The sequence below is a fragment of the Sorex araneus genome, chromosome 1 (assembly GCF_027595985.1).
Source record: "Sorex araneus isolate mSorAra2 chromosome 1, mSorAra2.pri, whole genome shotgun sequence".
Classification (NCBI taxonomy): Eukaryota; Metazoa; Chordata; class Mammalia; order Eulipotyphla; family Soricidae; genus Sorex; species Sorex araneus.
Genome location: NC_073302.1, coordinates 98,017,205 through 98,040,958, shown reverse-complemented (window position 1 = coordinate 98,040,958; position 23,754 = coordinate 98,017,205). Strand labels below are relative to the sequence as shown.

The following is a 23,754-nucleotide window of genomic DNA, read 5'->3' as shown; positions in this document are numbered from 1 at the left end:
CCTCAAACTGTGTCCCCCCTTATCTCTAACCATATTTCTTATTTCTTATTCAATTATATGAACACTTCTTTTTTTTTGGCCTCTGCAAAGTGCTAGAAACTTTCTTTGTGGATTGCAGTAAGAGAATTTCAAAAACAACAATATCAACAGAATAGTTAAAAAAAACAGAAGAAAAAGATATTGTTGTAAAGTCACTACGGTGTCATAGGTAAATGTCATTTTAATTTTTCCTCGGGTTGATTCTGGAAGCTATCAAAGAAAGATTTGCCTGATCTGGTGGGAAATCTAATAACAGAGATTAGCAATGCATGTTATTTAGTGTCTTCATCTTTCATCCCAGACCTCAAGCCACCTGGATTCCAATATTCAGCTGGGGAAATAAAGTGGGCGTAGCAATAAGCACATTTTTGTCAAGTCTGTCTTTTCTTTAAATGAATCCATGCACATAGTTCATATCAATATCTTTCAGCGACAGAAATTTCTGTTCTGGAGCTCAGAGATAACCTCAGCAGTTCTTACATCTTGGTCAGCTGTGCGGGTGCCAGGGAAGGAACAGAGCCACTCCAGGAAGTCAAAGGTACCTAATGGCTTTAAGAGGGGGGGCTGTCAGTGGATGGGGCAGGACCTGTTCGCAGACAGACCATGGCATCAGGAAGCTATCCTTCCAACCCTTGCCCTGGGCCCTTTGGGGTGCCCTGGTCCCCCCCATCCTCCAGCAGGGACACCTCCTCCTCTCCGTGCAGGGTGTGAACGCCGCTGACAGTCTACCTGGCCAGCCTCTCCTGGCACACAGCGCGGGGCCGGCCCTGTGCCCGCTGTCCGCTGCCCTGCCCGGTGCCCGGCCAATGCCCAGCCCGCCGCCCTGCCCGCTGCCCTGTCCGGTGCTCAGGCCGTGCAAGCTGCCCACTGCCCAATCTGTGTTCGCTGCCCGCCGCCCTGCCCGCTGCCCTGCCCACTGCCCAGCCCGTGCCCGCCCGGTGCCTATCGGCTGCCCAGCCCGTGCCCGCTGCCCTTCCTGCTGCCCTGCCCTCTGCCCAGCCCGTGCCCGCCGGTGCCCTATCAGCTGCCCAGCGGTGCCCGGCGGGGCCCGCGGTGCTGCGGCTCGGGAGCGCGGCCCGTGCCCGTGCGCGCCCCACGCCCCCGCCCCATCCCCGGGCGCGCGGGCGCAGCGGCGGGAGCGGGAGCCAAGCAGGAGCCGGTGAGCGCCGTCCGGGCGGGCAGCGGGGCGGGGGCGGGCAGGGCGGCCACCCCGCGGGGTCTCGCAAGTTGCGGGAAGTCACCCGCAAGGACGCGTGTGGGCCGGGAGACCCAGCGGGAGCGCCGGGCTTTTATTTGCAGGATTGGGGGGTGTAAGTGGGCTCGTTTCCATAGAAAAGGAACTAAAAAAAATCAGCCCGAATCGCGGTCAGAGCCAAGGGAGGGGTTTGGGTCTCCCTCCCGCTTTCCCTCTCGCTCTCTCCCTCTCTCTTTTTCCTTCTCTCTGTCCCCCTCCCTCTCTCCCTCCTCCCTCTCCCCTCCCCTCCCTCCCTCTCTTCTTGCAGCTCCCTCTCTCTCACCCTCCTCCTTCCCTTGCCACCCTCCCTCCCCTCCTTCTTCTTGCATACCTATACATGCAGGCTCAGAATGGTGCATTTCGCGATGGAGGGGGCTTCTTTATCTTTAAGGCCATGGGCTGCTACTATATTTTTAGGGAACTGAAAACCAGCATTTCATCCTGAAAAGAGATAGCAAAAGAGGGACTAGGTTGGTGTGAATGCCAGCATTCCATTTTTAAAATAGCACTTCATGACTACACTGCCGGAAGAAAGAGGTTTTTAAAAACAAGGGAATTTCTATGGGGGTGCATATGAAACTAATGATCAATAAGCTCAACTTCATGCGACCCCCCCATGGGCTAGAAGATATTCTTAATCTAGATTCATTTAGGAAACTTTAGCCAAATGTGGGGAGAGGGAAGCAAGGCTGAGCTGCTGTGACTGAGGGGGTTGTATGGTGGTAGGAGAAGCTGCCCGGAAGCCATCCATTCCCACTCTGAGGAGAACCTGTGCGGGTCTCTGGGGGAAAATATGACCTTGAGTAAGTCCCTTAACCCTTGGGTATTCAAGTCTTCTATCTGCAAAATGAAAAGGTTCTGTACTTGGGAACACAGGATTCTGTGCTTGTACTGTTTTGAGCATTGGTATACAAGGGAGAAGGTCTCAGAAAAGGAAGCATCAGGACATTCTCTGTGGTCTCTGTGGATGTGCTAAAGGTATCTGCAAGCCCTTGAGGGTGCTATCGGAGTAATGAATGCACAGAGGACTTAAAAAGGGGTGAGCAGAATCTCATTCAGATGAGAGATAAGGAAATCTGGAGTTTGTCTAGGTAGGTTTGGATACACAGAACCTATAGCCACATGCTATTTTAAAAGAGAATTAAAGAAGGATGCCTGTGACAAACCGTGAAGTTTTTTTGTTTGTAATTTAGAGAGCCAGAGAAATAATCTGGAGTTGACATGCAAACAATAAATGACATCTCATGTTATAGGTTGAGCGTTCTGTCTGGTAGAAAGGAGGTTTTAAGAATGAAGTCTGGGAATATTATAATGTGAGTGGAGAAATGAGAAATGAGCATATTTTTCCACAAGCTATTTCCCAGACCCACCTTTTGTAGGCAGCTGGCATTTTCCCCATGCCCTTGACACCTCTGCCACTGGTCTGAAGAGGGCACAGGTGCATACCCCTTTTCCTGCCAGCTCCACCGTGTTCTTTGGATTTATGGATGTCCACCCCCAGGAGCTGTGATAGAGAGGCACACATGGGAGAACTCATATCCTAGGGTTCCCCCCTCACTGCATTCTCAGTCCCTCTACCATAGGAGCATCTGGCTGCCTGAGGAGGAGTTGATCTATCCATGCAAATTCAACCAAGAGTCTGTGTTCCTAAAGGAACTCGCTGTGCCACTTGGTGGCACCAAAAAGTTGCTCTGAGAACTCTGTTCTCTATAAATACAAACTACCACCCCTCCCTCCTCCACTCCCTCCCCTTCCCCCTTTCTCTGTAGCAAGGAGATTGCTGCACGAGCCGCCCTCAGCTCTGCTGTTCTGCACACCCTGAGCACTGGAGATGAGCTTAAGATCGTCCTGGGAGGCAAGCTCAGGACTGGAGAGAGCAACACTGCCCTGCTGATCCCCCGGGGCCACCGTGATGGGGGCTTGATTAGACCGTCTCTTTTCCTGCTGCGTGGCCAACAGGGGGTAAGCTGGCTAAGTGTCTGTGTATCCAAATGTCCCCAGGACTGGGAAGATGTGGGGTTATTAGCTTGCTTCTAGTTTAGGTTCTGCGTGGTGACAAAGGTGGATCTGGGGTGGCCAGAACCTTGTAAACAGTCACCGTTAAGCCTGAAAGAAAGGGAGAAAGAAATGGGGTAATGGAGGGGCTGGTGGCCACGGTTTAGAAAGAAAGGTTGTGTGCTTCCACATCTGAGTTCATGCTTCCAAATCCAGGTGTGGAGGACTGGAAATTCAGACTCCTCTTCCCCAAACCACCTGGGAGCCCCAAACTGAGAGAAGCGTGGTCGAGATTGAAAGAAGGCAAGCACCTCACAGTAGATTGATTCTTTGCTGGGATCTACCTTGATGCCTGCTGCAGGAAAGGGGGGTGGGCATGGTGGGTGATTCAGAAAGCACAGCTTTTTCACCAGGGGTAGAGAGTCACTGAATCCTGGTCAGAGACTCCCCAATGCTCTGGAAGCACATTTTGCTTTTTATGAAAAGCCTGTTAGCTATCTCCTAGTGAGAGTTTGGACCACATGCCAGGGGGATCCAGTGTGTCAGCAGCTTGGGTATGAAAGCTGAATAGGCTGTGAACTAGGCAGTGCTCACAGTCTGACCTGGACTTAGAACTTAGCTGTGAGAAGTGAGGAATCTGAAGGAAGTGCTCTTTGAACTGCGGGGGGAATGGTCAGTGTCCCCGTATCTCCCTGGAGAAGCTGCTGGGGGAGGCAAATTCAGGAGAGCTTGTCAGCCAGTTGTACCTTTTTAGGCATAATCTTGGTGCTGCCTCCTCAGAAGTATAAGCTTGAATGGTCAGAAAGATATGTTCAGTGTGGTACTGCAAACAGCTACCGCTTTCAGCCTTTCCCATATTCTATGGTGTTCTGCTGTTCTGATTTCCTTGAGATTGAGCTAATCTGCGTTCTTATTGCTGACTGCTGGCCACGTGAGGCAGACAAGGAGGCATTGCTTGTTATTGTATGTGCCTCTTTCCTCAATGGGATATGAGTCAAGTTTTTTCCTGCATATTCTCATGGTTACACAACCTTATAGGTATTTGTTTGAGAGTTTGGGGTGCTTAGATATGCTACATCTTGTTAGGCATGCTTTATGTTACTTGTGGAGCCCAGAAAATTTTCTCTGCTAATTTACCAGTTATCTTCATATATTTACAGACATATGAATCAGTTGCAACTATTTCTATCTTCCGTGTGTTCGGTTTCTGTTTTGAATCATGGTTGGCATACAAAGATACGACTTCTTGATCTCTGGCTCATGCACCTTTCAAGGATCCAGCCTTTCTGTAAACCTTTTCAGCACTCCGGACAGATCCTCCAAGGGCTTTTTTTGTTTTGTTTTGCTTTGTTTTTTAGGTTTTTTTTTTTTTGTCTTGCTGTTTTATTTTTCTTGCTTCCTCTTAGAATAATGTGGATAAAATTATTTATATGATTCCTTATTTTAATATAAAGCGTTTTCTAGTGTTTGACATTCTTCTTGCAAAATGAATTGTTTCGGTATTTTTAGAGCACCCCTAAATCTCTGTGATACCAAATGGCAATTTTTTGTCTGTGGGTTGTGTTCAAAGGGAAAACAAAGCTATATACTTTTAGATGTTATTTGGGGGGAATATGGAGTTTGAGTTATTGAAATACTTCCACAATTCTTCACTTTATTTTCATTGGCTCCTCTCATCCCTTCATAGCACACTTTATGGTCTTGAAGACAAAAACCAAGGTGGAAGATGGAAACATTCACTCATAGGTTCCATTTCCAGGAAGCATATATTACACAAGATTATGGAAAATATGAACAAATAGGTATAATTTTCAATGTTTATTTTTATGTCAATATATTTATTAAGACACTTTTATTCACTTTAAAAAGGTTTTCTTTTCTGACTAAATAATTTTAGTAATTCTAATTTTCTTAATTTCCTTTAGATTTCCAGGATGTTAAAAATTCAAAACTTGTATAGGAGTCCTATTATAGTTTTTTAAGGATTTATGAGAGTATTTTATGTAGATCTCTCTAAATTAAATACATTAAAAGGTATGTGAGACTGTAGGTAGAAAATAGCAAACAGTTATTCATGAAAATACTGTATCTGAAGTTCTTCAAAAAATTTTCCCCTAATTATCTGGAGAAAGATAACATCCAAACATTCTTCCATAGACTTTTTGTTGGGTTCTTTTACTAAACATTTACATAGAGTATAAAATAACATTGCAAAATTGTTAACAGTACGTTTTTTTTTTGCTTTTTGGGTCACACCCAGCAATGCACAGGGGTTACTCCTGGCTCTGCACTCAGGAATTACTCCTGGCGGTGCTCAGGGGACCATATAGGATGCTGGGATTTGAACCCGGGTTGGCCGAGTGCAAGGCAAACACCCTACCCACTATGCTATCAGTCCAGCCCCATTAGCAGTACTTTTGACTGATGGTGATATACAAGTTTATTTAGAGTTTCGATGAGATAAAGGTTTATCATTATATAGCAAGTATATTCTATAATTTGGTAATATGTTATTTTTAATACCTAGAGAAAGATAATCTTAGTTGTGAATCATCATTTAGTTATTTTAGGAAATGGAATTCAGAAAAATAAATTAGGAATATCAAAAGAAATGAAGTTTGGTTAAATAATTTTATAACCTAGGAGATAAAATTTTGGATTTAAAATTTCAGACACTCGTAAATGAGACTAATCCCAACTCTTTTTTATTATTAATTAAAATTAATTTATAAAATCATTATATCATAAGGTGTAACAACAAGTCTCAAAATGGAGACGTTACTGGTGCCTGCTCAAGCAAATTGATGAGCAACAAGATGACATGAAAACATGTCACAGGGTTGCTTTCTTTTATTTATGGAGAGGAGGAAACACTACATTTTTTATGAGCTAATCTTTTTTAGTTTATATGAATCTTTCTTTAGAATGGAAAGTGAGCAAAAATTTTATCTATTTTCATTATGTTAGGCAATTTGCTCTAGTTGTGGCTGCACATTATGACATTGTTTCCTGTGGTTTCCGCTGAGCGTCGTACTATTGGGAATATAGACTCTCACACAAGATTGCCGGGTTTGAATCCCAGGTTTATAGTCTACCATGTGTCTTTGGGAGAATTGCTTAACATTTTTTTGGCCTCTATTCCTTGATTTAAAAAAGAGCAGGTTTTAACACTATGAACATAATTTTGTTATTATGATGGATTAACTATACAGATATAAATCGTTGCCTATCCATAGTAAAAGTAATGTTAATATAACTTTAATTTCATTCAAGTTTTTGAATATCAAGAGTTTCCTAGGTTTCCTATATTCTTGAACTTAAAAAAGAGTTGGGTTAGTGTCTCAAACATATTCTAAGTTTGTCAAACTACTCAGGAAACCTAAACGAAAGGAATAGATACAAAATAAATCTATTTTATATAGAAATGATGTATTTGTCTTATGAAGATAGAAGAAAGACTTTACATCACATCTGCTCCCCTGAACCCTGCCAGGACTGATCCCTGAGCACAGACCCAGCTGTACTCCCTGAGCACACAATGTTCTGAACAAAAAATGAAAGTAAGAAAGTAAGAGAGAGAAAAACAAAGAGTGAAGATAGAGAGAGAGGGAGGAGAGATCGAGAAGACAGCAATAAAGCTACAAAACAATATAATGTGGAGGAAATCAGTTGTCAAATAAATGAACAAAGCTATCAGTCTTTCAAAGGAAACTTGAAAGTTAAAGTCCTAATCAGACTGATACATTTAGGTGATTGACTCTTAAGTCATGGATTTTTTTTTTTTGGTTTCTTTTTTTTTTTTTCCAAATAATTGTCTATACATTGAAAGAAAAGAAGGAAAGGAGGGAGGGAGAATCATCCCATCCGATACAAATTGTCAATGGTGAATAAATCTTTTTTTTTTTTCTTTTTGGGTCACACCTGGCGATGCACAGGGGTTACTCCTGGCTCTGTACTCAGGAATTACTCCTACCAGGGTCAGCCAGGCAAACACCCTACCTGCTGTGCTATCACTCCAGCCCCAGAAGAAATCTTGATGGAAATGATTAAATGATTGTAGGAAATACTGCTACCTAAATTTAATTAGTGTTTTATTTGAATTTCGAATGTAGCTGATTGATGTTACCTAATAATTGAATTGAAAGCAGCGTCCAGTATGTTTTACAATCAGTGAATAAGATTTAACAAACCAACTGAAAGCTTCCACACAAGAACAAAGCAAACAAAGAAAACAGAGTTTGCCATTTAATTGTGGTTGTGTGGACCAACTAGGAGAGTGGTTTCCTTTCCTGAATATGCTGTTTGTTATAGATTTGAGAATCCTAGCATTAGTGTTCATTTCTAAACCTCAATTTCCAGAATTATTTAAAGAATGTAGTAATCATACCTACCTCATAGGGTCATTGTGGTACTTATGTTAAATAATGGTCAAAAATTATGTAAACACTCAACTTATATTAGAAATAAGTTCATAACTAAAATGGAATTAAAAATAGAAAACTACACTTTCAATAAGTTAATAATATGTAATATAATATCCAAATAATTTTATATGACCTTTAGAGAGATGACATAAATAATAAAGTAGAGATTGCAAAATGGGGGGGTGGAAGCTTAGAGTCTATGATTGATAATTAATGTGAGACTAGTTCACAGTAGATTATACCATATTTTATTGCTTTGCTGAGAAGGCTGTTTGGGATATTTCTGGTATACTAAATCAGTTGTTTAAATGGCTTCAATGATTTAAAGATTTTAATTTTATTTTACAGGAGAAACTTAATATATTAACTTACAAATTTTACTTTTAAAAACATCATTTTGTGGACATTTTAATTTATGGAGGTTTCAAATAAAATATGAATATTTTGGTGCTGCACTAAGTGGAGGTGGTGCTGGACTTTACTGGTCCCAAGGTTTGTCTCTGAGATAGAATAATGGCATATTGCTGAAATTATAAAGCTCTTCCTATTACTGAACTTTAGACTCTCTTATCTATGAGATGCACATTTTTCAGAAAGTTGTATCAAATTTATCCATGACATAAAATATTGACATCCCTGGCTATTTGTGATAAGTCTATTGCTTAGGCAAAGGAATATTTTAATGTTGATGTTCTGAGCTATGTGATTTGCTTGTGTGAGGATTAAGTTATATAAGAGACATCTGTGCCAGAAAGATGATCAGTTTGAGAAGATTGTTGAAAATAAAAGACAATATGACCTATGAATCTGGTTACAGTGTAACTTGATGTTTATGGCAAATTCTGTTCAGCTGTATTTCCCCTTAATATTCATTTAGGGTTTAATGTAAGACTATAGTATCACCTTCAGAAAATATTTTGTATATATGTCTATTTTCTATAGCGCAGTAGATATTAATTATATTATGAAATAAACTGAGATATAATATTATAAAACATAGTGCTTTTAAATCTGGGACTTGAACAAACAATACATTATAAATTGAACTATATGTAAAACTTTTATTTCATCACTTTTGAATTGAATTAAAGATATCCATATTATTAAATTAACAGCTATAACATTTTGAAGTTTTTCTATAATTATATTAGACTATCATATGTATAGCAGGCATCTCATTTATTTTCCTATAAAGTTATGATCCCTACCATACTAGAATTACACCCTAGAGGAAAATCATTTATTCTGCAAGAGAGTCTAGTTCTTTTTTTGATATATTAATTAGTGATATCCAGATATTTTCAACAGTAAATTTTGCTTTAGGGTGAACTGATTAATAATGAAAAAAGACCAGAACCTGGAAACATAGAAATGTGGTATTAGTGTTATCCTTTCCTTTTTCTTTAGACTCTAGTCAATTGAATGGATGAATTAAATGGCCAGATTGCTAAGGAGAAACAGTTGCTCTCATTAACTTGTATAAAAGCAGAATATTTGTGGTAGGTCCTGAAAAAAGAATATTATGTGATACTCAGAATTGATAAGAATAAAGAGAAAAAAAATCAAAAGGATTGAAAATGAAATGAATGCCATCTTTAAAAAATTAATTTTATTGTAAAATGAAAAAAAATTATCAGAAATATTATGAATTTTCCTATATTCAAAGGTAAGTAAAGTATGATGTTATAATAGAATATCAATCTATAAGCAATCTAAATTTAAAACCTATAAACAATCCAAATATAAACTAGGGGACAATTGAATACTATGTAACTGTTAAAATAAATAGGTGATCTAAATTTGAACCTTGATTCTACTTTTAGTGATCTGGAATCTTAGTAATCTATTCATTTTATGTGCCTCTGGTTCTCATATTTAAATGAAATTATTTATCTTAGAGATTTTTATTATAAGAAGATTGTATATGAAAGCCTAAGCCTACGACCCAACATATGATAAGCTATCCATAAAAATTTTTACTGTTGCTGTTCCATCATCAATATTAGATAATATCACAATGTATTCTTTGTGATACTCTATATTATTTAGGAGAGAGTGAAATACAGTTTTCACACTTGAAATACCTTTGTTATTAAGTACACGTGAAAGATTACATACTCAGAAAATAGTAGATGAGATATCAAATAGTACAATGTCATTAAGTCTGGGATTTGAGAGGATATTCTGATGGTTTCTGATCTCATGCTTCTGTCAATGGGATAATCTCTATGGATGCCAACTGAACTGAACTTCAGTAATTTAATATTATTTCTATAATGTGTTGAAACCACCATGGCAAGTACTAATTTCCTCCGTATACCAATGTTAGTCCCTGTTTCTCTTTTGGAGGATCTCAGTTGCCTGATTCATTGAAAATGGAAATGTTTTTATTAGCCAGTTTTCAATATTGCAGTCTGAGGCAAGGGGATACTAACCTTGAAACCCAATCAAGACATTTACTAGAGAGCCTCATAATTTTAGTTTAGCAAAAAACAAATACGGCAAGAAAATATGAATAAAAAGATGTCATGTGAGTTTAGTAAAAAAAGCATATCTAGCATAATGAGGGCTCTGGGAAGATTTTTACAGAGGGACCATCTGAAAATATTATCGCACTCAGTCTATTTAAAACTCCTCAAGTTAGATAAAATAGCCATTCCAATTACCAATAAAGGCCTGTGACTCAAAGATACCAAGTGACCAAGGGCAAACTGAACAAATGACAATGTCAGCAACAGAGGTGTGACCCCAGTCAGGATTTAAAACTAGGTCCACAGAACTACAGGCCCATGTTCTTAAGAGCTGTGAGAGAGAGATGATGGGAACCACAAACTGTCAGGAGTCAGAAATGGCGCGAGGGGGAGGGCTGAGACAGAGGGCAGTGGGGAGGGCATTTACTGGCATGTGGCCCACTCAGGTTCAGTTTTCAACACCCCTATGGCATGCCTGAGCCCCACCGGAAGTGATTCCTGAGCCCAGAGCCAAAAGTAAGCCCTGACCCCAAAAGAGAACAAAACAATAGCAATGAACAACTAAAAATGTGTGGATTAAACCTCTGTTGCAAATGAGTATATACCCTTATAGCAATTTAACTTGACCAGACATCCATCTTGGAAGCAAAAATTGAGGGAAAATGAGACCATAAGGGAAGCTGGGCTAGAAATTAAGACTGATACTTTAATGAATATTACAAAATAATATGTACATATCTGGTAGCACACTTAAACATTTCTAAAATATCGAGGCATAGAGGAAATGAAAAATGTACATTCCCACCACATAGAGAACAAACTATGGATATCATTGAGCATGTTTTTAGACTATGTATATGCATGCAGATACATTCATAATTTCTTCAGAAATAAAATAATATATTCTTTTAATTATTCTTTAATATATTGTGCATTCTCCAAATTGTATTTCTCCTCCTACCACACACATGCTTTATTAAAGAAAGTTTCTATTAAGGAGTATTTCAGACTCCTTTGCTATTGTTTTTTCCCTTTTGGGCACTTATACATAGGAATTTCCTAGGACTTAGTTTCTAAAAGTAGTTTCATTTCTATTTTCTCTTTCTTAGTGATTTCAGTCAGTCAAGGTTCACCCAGAAAAGAGTATGCAATTTCCAACTATGTGTCTCCTTCCTGAGCAGACCTCCCTCCAGAAGTCCAGGCTTCTATTCAGCTGCATATTTAATATCCCTTCTTGAATTTATAATTTATATCTAAAAGTTGATATTTCAAGGTGGAATTTCTATTATAGCCACCCAAATCTACTCATCCACATTTTTCACCATCTCACTGTGACATTTTTTTGCTTGATCCTGACAGTAGTGTTTTAACTGATTCTTTTATTTTGCTTTTGCCTTCACGTCACTGAGTTATGCCCAGCAGGACTCGTGCAGCCTGTTGCTTGCGTTCAGCCCCACGCGTGCCTGCCCCGCGCTCCTCCGACCCCCTGCCGTGCCCGCGAGTCTCCGCAGCTCTCGCCCGCCCAATTGCCTGGAGGTTCTGCCTTTGCGCCCTTATTTTTATTAAAATGTTCAACCTCCCGTGTTAAAAACTCTTCCTGAAAGTCATTCTCCGCAGTTTCCAAGTCTTTCTAAGATTCCGTTTTGGCGGTGCAAGGCGCCCCCGACCCTCGAGTGCCCCCAGCCCCTTGGCGCCTCCCACCCGGCCTTTGACTCACACCTGGCTCTGAGACATTTGACAATTTTCGCTACGGAGGGCTCCTTTAAGAACTACAGCTCTGTGCCTCAACTAAAGTACCACCCATGGTCCCTGAACACGCAAACAATGACCTCCCACAGAGCCGGGAGTAAGTCCAGCCCCTCCCAAACAACAGCAACAGAGGTGTGACCCCAGTTTGCATAGGTGCCAGCGCACAAGCTTCCCAAGCACCATCCCCAGGCACCTGTGTGACCCAGGTCATTGCAGCAGCTGCAGGAGAAGAAGGGAGGGGATGGAGAGAGGGACAAGAACAGTCAAAGACAGCGTTGAAAATGAAGGCCGGAATATCCTATTCTTCCTGTATCCTCACCTCTCCTGTTTCCATTTTCAAAAACCCGCCCTGGATCAGGGGTCTCCTTGCTCACCTGACACACGCTAAGCAGGAATCGGCCTCAGAGATTTTTTTTTTTTAATTCTATTGAATCACCGTGAGATAGTTACAAGCTTTCATGTTTGGGTTACAGTCACAAAATGATCAAGCACCCATCCCTCCACCACTGCATATTCCCCACCACCAATAATCCCAGGTATACCCCCTTTTCCCACCCTTCCCCTAGAGATTTGTTTTTACCTTGACTTGTAATATTCTTTTCTTCGGTATATACAGGATTCATGCCCTGTCTTGTCTTGTAAGGTATTTACTCAAATCTTTGTTTTTCAATTTATGCATCTTTCACTATGTTATAAACAATTCCATACATTTCTACTGCTTCTAAGTTCTTGCTGAACTACTTCCCTCTTTTTATTTATGTATCTTTTGGTTTTGAGTCATTGCGGGCAATGATGGTTCAGGCATATTCCGAGCTCTGTGCTGAAGGACCACTTCTGGTGGTGATGGAGGGACCATCTGTGTTGCTAATGGTTAAGTCCAGATCCACCGCATGCAAGACAAGCACCTTATTCAGTAGACTATCTCTGGCCCCTATTATTTCTCTGGAATCTTATTATTGTGCAGAAAGCAATATTTTAATTCTTTATCTTGTTAAGTGTCTGGAAAACTCCTTAGATTATAGGTTTTGCAAGAACATGGATTTATTTTTCCACTGGCCATAAATGCATCCTTGTAGCTTATAAGAGTACTTGATATAGAATTCAATAAGCACTTATTAGACAATGGCAAGATGCTAATGTATTTTTTACTAGTATTCTCTACTAGTTTATTATACCCTATTAATTTCTTATATTTTGAAAGTGTATATAATAATGTTGTTAAACCTTATAATAAACAATTAAGCACAATTCTGTCACATTTCTTAGTCAATTCATTTTAAACTGTACTTTCCAGCTATCTGAGCTTTGTAACTAATATAAACAGCTGTGAGCATTGTGTCTAACCAAAGGATATTTTGAAGCATTTACAATTTGGCAGGCCATAATCTAGCCAGGACAATAGGACAATATAAATAAACTTGTATTAGGTAATTGTCCCATTTGTACCTTCTGTCTGCTGACTCATCTTTTAACCTGGAGTGTTCTCCATCCTCATGTTTTCAAGGCATGAATATATTCTCTAACAATAGATATTTCTGATGTTTAAGTGGTACCTCTTATTTTCCATGGACTTTCTAAATATTTCTCTTCTAGAAAAGGTAATAAGGCAGGGATCTTGAAAAAAGAACTTATGGCATAACTTAGCCTAGATAGTAAATCTAAGTTAATCAACTTTCAATGGTTTCATATGTATTGAACTCAATTGTTATTTATAAAATGAAGATAATAAAATAGTTCCTACATTTCAGGATTGTTTTGAGGATAATGGAATATACATACCACAGATGCAGACACAGGTAAACATAGAACATACTATTAGGTGGTTGGATGCACTTTATGCATTCAGTATGAAGTCTGTGTGTGCCAGTGAATATAGTATAACAGCTTTTCCTTTGGATCTTGTTCATTGTACATACTGCACGGTCTAACTTTCTCTTTTTTTTGTTGGTTTACCTTCCTTAATCTCTATTTCTTAACAGCCTGAGCTTTCTATTCAACATCATTTCCTTTTTCTTACTAGTTGTTTATATTCATTCCAAAATTTTAATTTATTCATGACCTTTCTTACCTAAAATATACTTGTAGGTCTAATCTTTTATATCCAAGTTTCTTTATTACACGAGTAGCTCAAATTATTTATGTTCCAAAAATTTGAATATTACTGTGCCCCTTATCTGTTTGCATACATTTATGCAGTTTCCATTAATAGTGCCAAAATACACTAGTATTTTAGACTAATAGTCTATGAATTGACCAATGTTACTCTTCACTATACTACTCACAAGCAGGTATAGTTTATTCTACTTGCAGATTCATTACCTGTGTATATTACTATCCATTTTAAATCTCACCAATACTAACAAACCACATTATTACTTACCTGAATTTTTATGTACATATTTGTGAGATTTGTATAATCCATTATCCAGAATAATTATCCACTAGACTACTCTTTTCCTACATTGAGTTGTGTAGCAGTCACATCTTCTCAATAATTTTATATTGCAACTAACATATAAATTCTTTTTAACAGGATCCTCTATATATACTCTGTGATAGGCATGCAATAAATATTTGTTAAATGAGCTAATGAATGAATGCCTGCTGCATAAGTACTTAATAAAACACAATGATTATAACTATTAGTGTACATTATTGCACTCCTCTGTTACTCAATACTGATTAGCCTTTGCTTCTCTCTCTCTCTCTCTCTCTCTCTTTCTCTCTCTCTCTCTCTTTTGCTGTTTGTGGCACATCCAGAAATGCACAGGGGTTACTCCTGGCCCATGCACTCAGGAATAACTCCTGGCAGTACTCGGTGTACCATATGTGTGTGATGCTGGGAATTGAATCCAGGTCGGCCGTGTACAAGGCAAATGACCTACCTGCTGTGCTCTCACTCCAGCCCCTTTGCTTCTCATGTTGAATAAATATTAATAAAATTTAATCCATTAATCCATTTAATCCATTATAGGAAGACAATATTTCAATGTAATATTCTTATTATATAGCCTAAAATATGAGCTAAGTTAAATTTTATCTAAAATTTATGGGAAAAAAATAAATAAATAAAATTTATGGGAATGATGTCCAATTTATCAGTATGATCGACCATATGTAATTTCTCATATTACTTTAGAACTTTAATATAATAAAAATTCTCATTTTCTACAAAAATTTTTACTAACACTCTAACCATTATATTTAGGAGATGTTATAAAAATCAGACACTGTTCCTTTTACTTCAGACATTTCTGCTTATTTTCTACAGAAATTTCACTCTGGTTTTAGCAAAGAGAAGGAAAAACTAGAGAATATTAATGTAATTTCCCAACTAGCAAGTGAATATTAGCCTTCCTCCCCTCCCCCTTATCTGTGAAATTCCACATTAAAATAGTCCATCCTAAGTTTTGTCAAACAACTTGTTACATTGGAACATTTAGTTATTTTATGAGTATTTTTTAAATTTTATTAGGCATAATGCAGAAGCAGCCTTTCTCTGTTGCCATAGGAAACCGTCGAAAGCAATAGTGAAACTGAGGATAAAAATGATTAAAAATGTAATTCTGATCATGTTAATTTTGTTTTTTTTTTATATCTGATGAGTTTTGAAAGCCAGGTTTGTTTGTTTGGGAGCTCACTGGTGACCCTTGGGGGTTTTGAGGCTCATCTCAGGCAGTACTGGGGGTCCAGTCATGTGGTAAAGAACCTGGGGCCTCCCACATGATTTCTGAGTCATTTCAGTCATGGTTGTGACAGTATTTTTGAAAAAACATCATGATTTTTAAAGAAACATCCTGAAAAAATGTCACCTCATTTTGGTGTTGGCCTATTATTTGGCTACATACTGACTATACTTAGGCTTTGCTTGTGACTGTGTGCTCAGGGATCACTCTGGAACTGCTCAAAAATTCCTCTGCAGTGGGATCGAATCCAGGTTGACTGCATGTAAGGAAAGTAACTTACCTGCTGCTCTATCCTTTCAGAAATATTACTCTTTTAAAGATGACATTTAGATAAGCTCTAGTCATATTAAACCAGTCCTTTACTGGCTAAGATGATAACAGTCTCTTATGCAACCCTTTAAATAACCAAACTCACTAACCTTCAGTTTCCTTTATACACTGTGCTAGAAACTTCTTGAGGCAACTTGCAGCAAGATTTCTTCTTTCCTCAAAGGCATTAGTAAATTTATGTGTGGAAGGGTACTGCCAAATATTCAGACTTCCAGACATTTAGGTTTCTACAAGGTGAAAATTTTTCCTGAATCATAGATAGAAAACTGATTACTGTGAATTTTATTACAAGAGTCGGTAATTACTTTGTAGACTCTAGAGAGTTGAGTAGATTGTCAGAGAATTTTTTGTCTCACCACCTAGCCACAGAATGCCCTTGGAAATTTAATAACAGAACAGATTGTGTGATGCATATATACATATGTGTATATATATGTTTGATATAGAAAACATTTGCATAGTTGATATCATGCTGATAATGGTAGGTCAATTGAATAAGCTTTTTCACATAAGATCTTTTGCATGAGAAAAATCTGTTACTAAGAAGTTAATCAAGCAATAATTAAGGCAGAAGTGTAGTTTGAACTATTTTCTTACCAAAAACCTGGTATCTACTTCATTATGTTTGGGTGCCTATTTAAAAACATTTATTTTATAAAATTCCAACTTTCTTCTATTATGCTATTCATTTGACTTGAATATACTCATCCATTCTCATCTGTCTTTCTTCTACCTGACAATGAAAATTAGACACAGTATTTATTTATATGAATAATTACTCTGCTTTTTATGGTGTGTTTAAAGAGGTATTATTGGGCTTTATAATTAAAAGGTAACTTTATTTTTGGAGATCCATAATTAATTTTTGGAGATCCATAATTAATACATGCTCAAGGATGAATATTTAGAAAAAAAATTGGGTCATTATAAAACAAAAAATAAAATCAGAGATCTCCTGTGTTTAATACTATGTGTACATAATACCAAGAATTTTCTCCTCAAAGCACAGTTTAGCTTCTAGGTTGATATTGCCAATCTGTATATGAGTATGTAGTTTTATCAAATATTTAAGATTTGGTTTTGTGTACTCCAGTTGAACAAATGAAAAATTATTCATCAAAGCAAAGAATTATCAAGCAACTATCAATTGCTTAATTAAACAAAAAAAAATCTATTAAGGAGACAGGAAATTCAGACGAATGTTTGCATTTATTCTTTGTTATCTTTACCATCAAAGTCCTCTCCTTCTCCACTAGCATAAAACATAAGGAATCCCAAGGTGGGTGCCCTAACATTGTTAAATATTCCTGCTATTTTTTCCAGGTTTGGAAGATCATGATCACATGGATGCATCTAACTAAATGGTCCCAGGGGACATGGTGGTCTCATAGAGAGCACGTCTAGATTACTGGCTAATTTCTTGGTTTGCGGCTATACGTAGAACACTGTTTGATTCTAGCTCCCAGGCCTCCTCGACATCCCGCATCATGCTATCTTCGGCAGTCTGAACTCCGTTCCTAAAATGGTCCTTCTGCTGATCCTATCAGTCCTGCTTTTGAAAGAAGATGTCCGCGGGAGCGCGCAGTCCAGCGAAAGGAGGGTGGTGGCCCACATGCCAGGCGACATCATCATCGGCGCGCTCTTTTCTGTCCACCACCAGCCTTCCGTGGACAAAGTGCACGAGCGCAAGTGCGGTGCGGTGCGGGAGCAGTATGGCATTCAGAGGGTGGAGGCCATGCTGCACACCCTGGAGAGGATCAACTCGGACCCCACGCTGCTGCCCAACATCACCCTGGGCTGCGAGATCCGGGATTCCTGCTGGCACTCCGCCGTGGCCCTGGAGCAGAGCATCGAGTTCATAAGGGACTCCCTGATCTCCTCCGAGGAAGAGGAAGGTCTGGTGCGCTGCGTGGACGGCTCCTCCTCTGCCTTCCGCTCCAAGAAGCCCATCGTTGGGGTCATTGGGCCTGGGTCCAGCTCTGTGGCCATCCAGGTCCAGAACCTGCTTCAGCTTTTTAACATACCTCAGATTGCGTACTCAGCAACAAGCATGGACCTGAGCGACAAGACTCTGTTCAAGTACTTCATGAGAGTCGTGCCTTCAGATGCCCAGCAGGCGCGAGCCATGGTGGACATAGTGAAGCGGTACAACTGGACCTACGTGTCGGCCGTGCACACAGAAGGTAAGCTCCTCTCCCGCTGTCTCCCTGTCTCCCGGGGATTTCTACTCGAAACGCAAGGGCTAGGGACATTCACGTGTTCTTAAGCATTTGCAGTCTTTTGAGTAGCCTGTTTATACCACGCCTGCAGTAAGGGCTTGGTGTGCCTAAAGATGCATAGCCGTAGGCCAAACAAATGATCATGTGGCTAACATTTGACAAGTAAAATTTTGGGGGATAATCTATTACAGCATTTGCACTCCTGCTGTAATGATGCTAGGTATTCATAAGTTGTCTAGACCTTCATTGACTACCCCACTGTTTTTAATATATTAAGGTTGCTCAAATGATTATTGCTCATAGTCAATAAAAAGAGGTATATATGAACTCATGACAGGCCTGTAGGTAGACAGTTTCTGCAAAACTATTCTAGAACAGAAATCGCCAAATCATTTAGTCCTGTAACATTTTTTAGTGGAGAGTATGCTTAAATCTGAATGGAGGTAATTATGAGTTGATACTATGCTATGTAGAGTATTCTTGGAGATATAAATTTTAATAACATTGAAATAAATTTTGGTTCTTTTGTTCAAAGCAAATGAAGAACGGAGGGATGATTTTTTATGATAGAAAACTAATGATGTTGGTTCATAAACAATCTGATGATTGTTTATGGTGCTCTTAAAATTTATGTATTTTGTTAGATCTCAATGGAGACTGTTTGACATAGCCTTGATTTGAACTACAGAGGTTAAATGACCCAGACATTGAGACTCACTGGTTATATAACACTCTTTCTAGGACAATCTACAGAATACACCAAGCATTATAAAATACAAAAGGTAAAACCAATTTATACATCACTGAGTCATTATGAAAATTACTTGATTTTTTTAAAATCAAGTATTCTCTCTTGAATAAATATTTGCCCTCTATCTCTACTCTCACATTTTTCTAAGTGAGTTTTATTCAATAAAAACTACCAGGCTTTATTAATAAATAATTTTAAAAGTGCCAGCCCATCACTGGGTCAATGGGGTGCAAACAATTTATTTCTGTAAAATATGGACTGATTTATCGGTAAAGTGATAAAATAATAAAAAATAAACAGACTTCTGACGTTTAATGTCACTCAGCAATAGAGCAAAATTTCTTGTCGAGTAGCATAGATATATTTCTAAGGCCATTATAATCGATAAAATTTAAATCTGTACACAAGTAAAAATAGATTCTACATTAGAATCACATTTCTTTGTTTCTGAAAATATTTCTTTGCTCCTGAAAATATTCATGGCTATGTTTATAGTACATTTACAGAAATGTGGGTATACTGAGATTTAAAGCATGTGGAGGGGATAGATCTAGGACCCACGTGATTGACTTTGTTCTGAACTTTGGAAACCCATTGTTTCATTGATTATCACAACAATCCAGTGTTTGAGTTACAATTTGAAAATGTTGATAAGCTTAAGAAAATGTTGATAAGTTTAAGATATTGTCTAAGAAATGCTTTTTTTTTTGGACCATGAGCAGCACTCACTGCTATTACTTTCTAGTTTTATAACATGCTGCAATGTAACATAAGCAAATGAAATCATACCATAAGAATACATTTGTGCGAGACATATTTATTAAACACACATATCATAAAGCCTTATGATAAATATGTAAACAGCATTCCTACATTTCAGATCACAGCCAATAGTCAGTATACAATTTGGTAAGAAAGATGATATATACATACTAATTATTACTTTACAGCAATAGGAAACAGTTACACATGTGTTTCTTTTTTTTTTTTTTTTTGCTTTTTGGGTCACACCCAGCAATGCTCAGGGGTTACTCCTGGCTTTGCACTCAGGAATTGCTCCTGGCAGTGCTTGGGGCACCATATGGGATGCCGGGGATTGAACCCGGGTCGGCCGCGTGCAAGGCAGACGCTCTATCCGCTGTGCTATCGCTCCGGCCCCTACACATGTGTTTCTAAAGAAAATTCAGAAAGAATAAAAATAATCCTGTTTTATGATAATATGGAGCATTATAGAAATATGAAAAGAGTCTAGGGAATTTGGTAGTTAAGTTTTAACAGGGGCATACCAATAATCTGTAAAAACGAAGGTGGGATAGGTTCCCAATAAAAATCATGAAGAAATATGAGAAGACATAATTGTTTAAAAAAAGTTTGTAGACTGGAATGTGGCTTAGTGGTGGAATGCAATCTCTCATTCAATAGGGTGTCATTTTAATTTAGTTTGAGTTTCTTTTGCTGTGAAGATGATTTTTAATTTGCTCTAGTCTTATTTTTTGTTGTCTTTGAAGGCACCTCTGTGGTCAGTTTTCTGGAGAGTTCTGCTGACTTTTTTTATAAATTATTTTATGGATTCTATCTAATCTCAATGTCTGTAATTCACTCTGAGTTTACTTTTGTGAATAGTGTGAGGTATGGTTCTAACTTTTGTTTTTAAATGTTTGTCCAGGTTTCCAACAACATTTATTTAAAATATTTAGTTTGCTTCACCTCCAATCATAGATTAACTGCTCATAAGTCTTGAGGTTTAATTCAAGACTCTCAATTATGTTCCATTGGTCTGCAGATCTGTCTTTATTCCAGCATATTGCATTTTTTATTATAATGCCAGCTCTAGTATGTCACACATCCTTCTCTATCCTTATAGCTGTTTTTTGATACGTTTCTATCTCTAATTTTATGAGTATGAACATTTTTTGTAAAGTATCAGCATTTTTTTTTTTTTGCTTTTTGGGTCACACCTGGCGATGCACAGGGGTTACTCCTGGCTCTGCACTCAGGAATTACTCCTGGCGGTGCTCAGGGGACCATATGGGATGCTGGGAATCGAACCCGGGTCGGCCGCGTGCAAGGCAAACGCCCTACCCGCTGTGCTATTGCTCCAGCCCCAAGTATCAGCATTTTAAAATGCTTTTTATGTACCTTATGAGACCTACAAAATTGTGTCCCATTTTCAGAAGACTTTTATTCCTTTTCATTGCATTATTTTTATATTTAAACCTGGCAGCACCTGTTACTCAGTCATCTTAGCAGATCTCACTAAATATTCGTCCAAGAAAGTGTATTCTATCAGAATTTCAGAGGAAAGCATGAATAAACATGGGTTTTAGCTTCAAAGTTAATCCTACTCACTTCTTACATTATTAATTTTGTGTTTGTAGGATTCAGGAATATGTATTTTCTGTGGCTAATTGTAACATGCAGAAATTGTGCTTGTACCTTCTAATAACATTAAAGGAGTTAATGTTATGAAAATTAAAAATAATAAAATTTTTTTAAAAAACACTAAAATTTCAACTTACTTAACCTTGGAGTTTATATGATTTTAAAAAATCACCCATTTATTTTTGGAAACCACCAGCAAGCATATTATAAATCTAGAATTTCAATAAAATAAATAAAATAAAATAAAATTTGAGCTTGGTAGAAAGAAAAAAGAAGACATGCTCTGTCTCAGAAGAAAAACCTTTACTCCTTTTAAGTAATTTAATCCATTCTACAGTCCCTTAGCTATAACAGAACTGAAGCATCATTTGCCTAAGTACTTTTGCAAACATTGGAACATTTGCCATTATGCCACGGGGTTGACTAATGGTACTTGCCTGTTTAGTGAGGTGGCAGATAGCTGGCTTTGATGACTTCATTAATGACCTCCTTTGCTGTGGGACTGACAGTTCCTCTCCACTCCATGGAGCACTAGTTGTCGGGCTGCTTCGGTCGATATAATCTTGTGGAAGTGAGGGGTTTCTTCCTAGGCAGCCTGGCTTGGAACCTTTCATCAGTATGAGAACGATGCAGATGCTCAAGTTTTCCACATTAGTTTTTCAGAGATCACTTCGAGAGAGTAAGTATCCAGTGAAGAGCAACACAATTGCCTTCTTTATTTACATTAATTTAAACAGCATATTCGAATGCAGGTTAAATATAAATATTTTCTAAATTTCCATAAATGTATTAACAATAGTAAGCACCTCTAGGATTAATCAGTGTTGGGCCCCAGGGATAGCATTGCAGGTAGGATGCTTGGTTCGATCCCTGGCACTTATGCTTTCCTGCCTGTGCCTCATCAGAAATGACCCCTCAGTGCAGAACCAAAAGTCCAGCACACCTCTGGGTGTGACCTAAAACAAATAGGACTCAGATTATTATAGTTAGTCCATTGATTTTAAACTCTAACTACTCCCATAGGATTTTATGTTAATGTTTAAATTTAAAAGTTAATATCAGATATAGTCCCAAACATGTTATAGTATTCTTTACATTTAAGTATCACTGTTACTGTATCACTGTCATCCAATTGCTCATCAGCTTGCTCGAGTGGGCACCAGTAACATCTCCATTGTGAGACTTATTGTTACTGTTTTTGGCATACCAAATACGCCATGGGTAGCTTGCCGGGCTCTGCCATGCAGGCAAGATACTCTCAGTAGCTTGCCGGGCTTTCTGAGAGGGAGAGAGGAATAGAACCCAGGTCGGCCACATGCAAGGCAAGTGCCCTATCCGCTGTGCTATCGCTCCAGCCCTTATAATGTTTAAATATGAAATAAAATAGAGCAAGTGGTGTGGGAAAGAAGGAAAATTTATAATTTCTTATAAATATTAGATATTTCATGATTCCTTAAGAGACTGCTTCCTACAATCAGATACTTTCATATAATGTGTTATTATATGCTTCCCCTCAAGTTAAATTTCATTGAAGAAAAACAATTGTAAATTGTATTTTATATATAAAACTATTTATACAGTACTTTGTGGATAACTTACAGGATTCTCACATGGTTCAATTTTTACTGAATTGTTGAAACACCGCTTTAGATCCCTAGGGCCCATCAAAGATGCTAGTATATCATAGGTGCTAAAAAAACTGCTGAATGCATGAATTTGTGTCATAATCCTACCTATCTCATTGTGTGTAAACATATAGCATGTGAATAGCAGGCACTTATAATTATTCACAGTTTTGCATCTTTATAGAAGTGAGGTGCCGAAATACCTCCTTTGATTAAATTTAAATGATATTCACACCCCAGTCTTTTCTTTACTACTTCTTGAATTTATTATATCCATCTAATGATATGGGAATGAGGATTTGTTTGTGCCAGAAAAACCTATTAGTGATCTAATGGTTGAAAATTTTAGCATCAAGTTGGACTGGAAATCTCAAGTCATTGGAAACCTTTTGTTCAGAATAATGTTATGCCAGTTTCAGTAATGATGCGATTTCCATTTTGTGCTCATAATTAAACTTTGTTTCAAAGATTGTCAATATGGCTCATTGTCTATGAGATTATTATTTTTATTAGACTATTTTAAGCTATAAAAATAGAATTACACTTATCTCATCATGCCTTTTCTGCCAATTATATTATATCAAAACAAGTTTAGTTTGGAAATAAAAGAAATATTCCTTGGTGCTGAAGAGATAGTACACTGGGCAGAACACTTGCCTTGTACGTGTCTAATGTGGGTTCAATCCCCTGCACCTCAGAAGATCCCTTGAGCCCTGCCAGAATGAGCCTGAACCTTGCGTGATATGCCTCAAACACCAAGCAACCACCCAAACAGACAGACTAGAAATGTCCCTAGAGGCGCCTACTAAGTAATATTTAAAGGAATTTCATTTTATTTCTCTAGAGTTT

General features: G+C 38.3%; 1 protein-coding gene across 3 annotated transcripts in view; it reads left to right on the top strand.

Annotated features, from left to right (window-relative positions):
• The first annotated feature begins 1,080 nt into the window (after nt 1-1,080).
• GRM5 (glutamate metabotropic receptor 5) overlaps nt 1,081-23,754 on the top strand; it is a 583,635-nt gene continuing 560,961 nt past the window's right edge. For 2 of the 3 annotated variants that reach the window (XM_055123882.1, XM_055123880.1), the window contains exons 1-3: nt 1,081-1,198; nt 3,043-3,235; nt 17,252-18,111. In XM_055123882.1, the coding sequence (XP_054979857.1) occupies nt 17,451-18,111 (661 nt within the window). In that variant the 5' untranslated portion in view covers nt 1,081-1,198; nt 3,043-3,235; nt 17,252-17,450. The remainder of the gene's footprint in view (nt 1,199-3,042; nt 3,236-17,251; nt 18,112-23,754) is intronic. The other variant, XM_055123881.1, reaches the window with a different exon arrangement.